The 1,308-nt window shown below is 51.0% G+C and overlaps 1 protein-coding gene across 1 annotated transcript in view; it reads right to left on the bottom strand.

Annotated features, from left to right (window-relative positions):
* Window positions 1-1,308, bottom strand: part of LOC103207646 (spermatogenesis- and oogenesis-specific basic helix-loop-helix-containing protein 2-like) — a 137,454-nt gene that overhangs the window by 71,237 nt on the left and 64,909 nt on the right. Inside the window, exon 10 of the mRNA XM_007953293.1 lies at window positions 97-306. Coding sequence (XP_007951484.1) covers window positions 97-306 — 210 coding nt within the window. The remainder of the gene's footprint in view (window positions 1-96; window positions 307-1,308) is intronic.

Genomic DNA, 1,308 nt, shown 5'->3' with positions numbered 1-1,308 from the left:
AAGACTTAAAGTAGAAGTAGAGCCAGCTTGTTAAGGACTCTGGTAAAACACAGTTTTAGTAGATCTGAGGTGCACAGTCTGGTTTCGGAAGCATACCGGATGAATTTGATGGCGTCCAGCTCCTCAGCAGTCGGGAAGGGGGTCATCTTCAGCAACACCGCGTTGAACACGCCATCATCCAGAAATGCCGCCACCCTCTTCACACCACTCACGGTGACAGTGACGTCTGTCACGTTTGAGAATAACCTCTGCACAGCGTTGGCCAGGCTCACCACGGCGACATCGCCAACCAACAAGAGGTCAACTCTGCCCTGCAACAGGAGGTAGAACACAAAATCAACATCCAGGCCGAGAGGAAATGCCCCGGACGCAAGGGCAAGGGCCACGCAGACAGCCTGCAGACCGGGAGGCGTCGCACCAGGCCACCACCGTGCAGTGAGCACCGCCAGGAAGCGGGTCACATGCTGGCTCCCAGGGCCCGTGAAAGTTCCGTGCACACAGTAATTTTCCCTACAAAGTGCACTGCAGCACAGGGGAAAGGTCTGAGATGTGGTGGGACGGACCGAAACGGGACAGAGAGACACGGAGCGGGCCCAGGCTGGAAAAATGATGTCCACAGACTGGTTCACCACAGGACTGCCATAAATATTCAGGTTTAAAAAAAAAAAGGTCTGGAGTATCTGTGAAGTGCAATAAAACGTGGTATGCCATGGGCTGTTAACAACTTGATGTCCCCCAACAATATTTCCTTCTACTTCCCCCAGACACCCTACCTTTCATGAAGCCTGCATGCCATTTTCAGATGACCTTTGAAATGTGCAATCTCTAGCCAGCTTAGCAACCCTTCTTGCGTTTCCCTTCACAATGCAGACACACCTCACTTTACTGTGCTTCTCTTTATTGCAGTTCACAGATGCTTTTTCTTTTTCCCCACAAATTGGAGATGTGTGTCAAGCAATGCTGTGGGCACCATTTTTCCAACATCGTGTGCTCACTTTGTATCTCTGGGCCCCACTTTGGGAACTCACACAACATTTCAAATTTTCCATCATGGGACTGCATAGTTAACAGACGACAGTAGGCTGCAACCTACCCTATGTATGCACCAGGAAACCAGCACAGCAGGTGACTGGCCTTCCTGCAGTGCATGCCTGGTTGGTGTCCTGGTTCCCTGGTGCCACTCTGACAGGAAACATACCACCAATGGGATGGCCCTAACAAACAGGAGTTTATTCTTACAATTTGGAGGCTTTAAGTCCAAGTTCAAAGTGCCAGGCTCTAGGGGCTGGGTGAAAGCCCCTCAACCTT

This window comes from Orycteropus afer, unplaced genomic scaffold, assembly GCF_000298275.1.
Source record: "Orycteropus afer afer isolate SDZICR_OR568_19922 unplaced genomic scaffold, OryAfe1.0 scaffold00384, whole genome shotgun sequence".
NCBI classification, from domain to species: domain Eukaryota; kingdom Metazoa; phylum Chordata; class Mammalia; order Tubulidentata; family Orycteropodidae; genus Orycteropus; species Orycteropus afer.
This window is presented reverse-complemented; position numbering and strand designations above follow the sequence as displayed.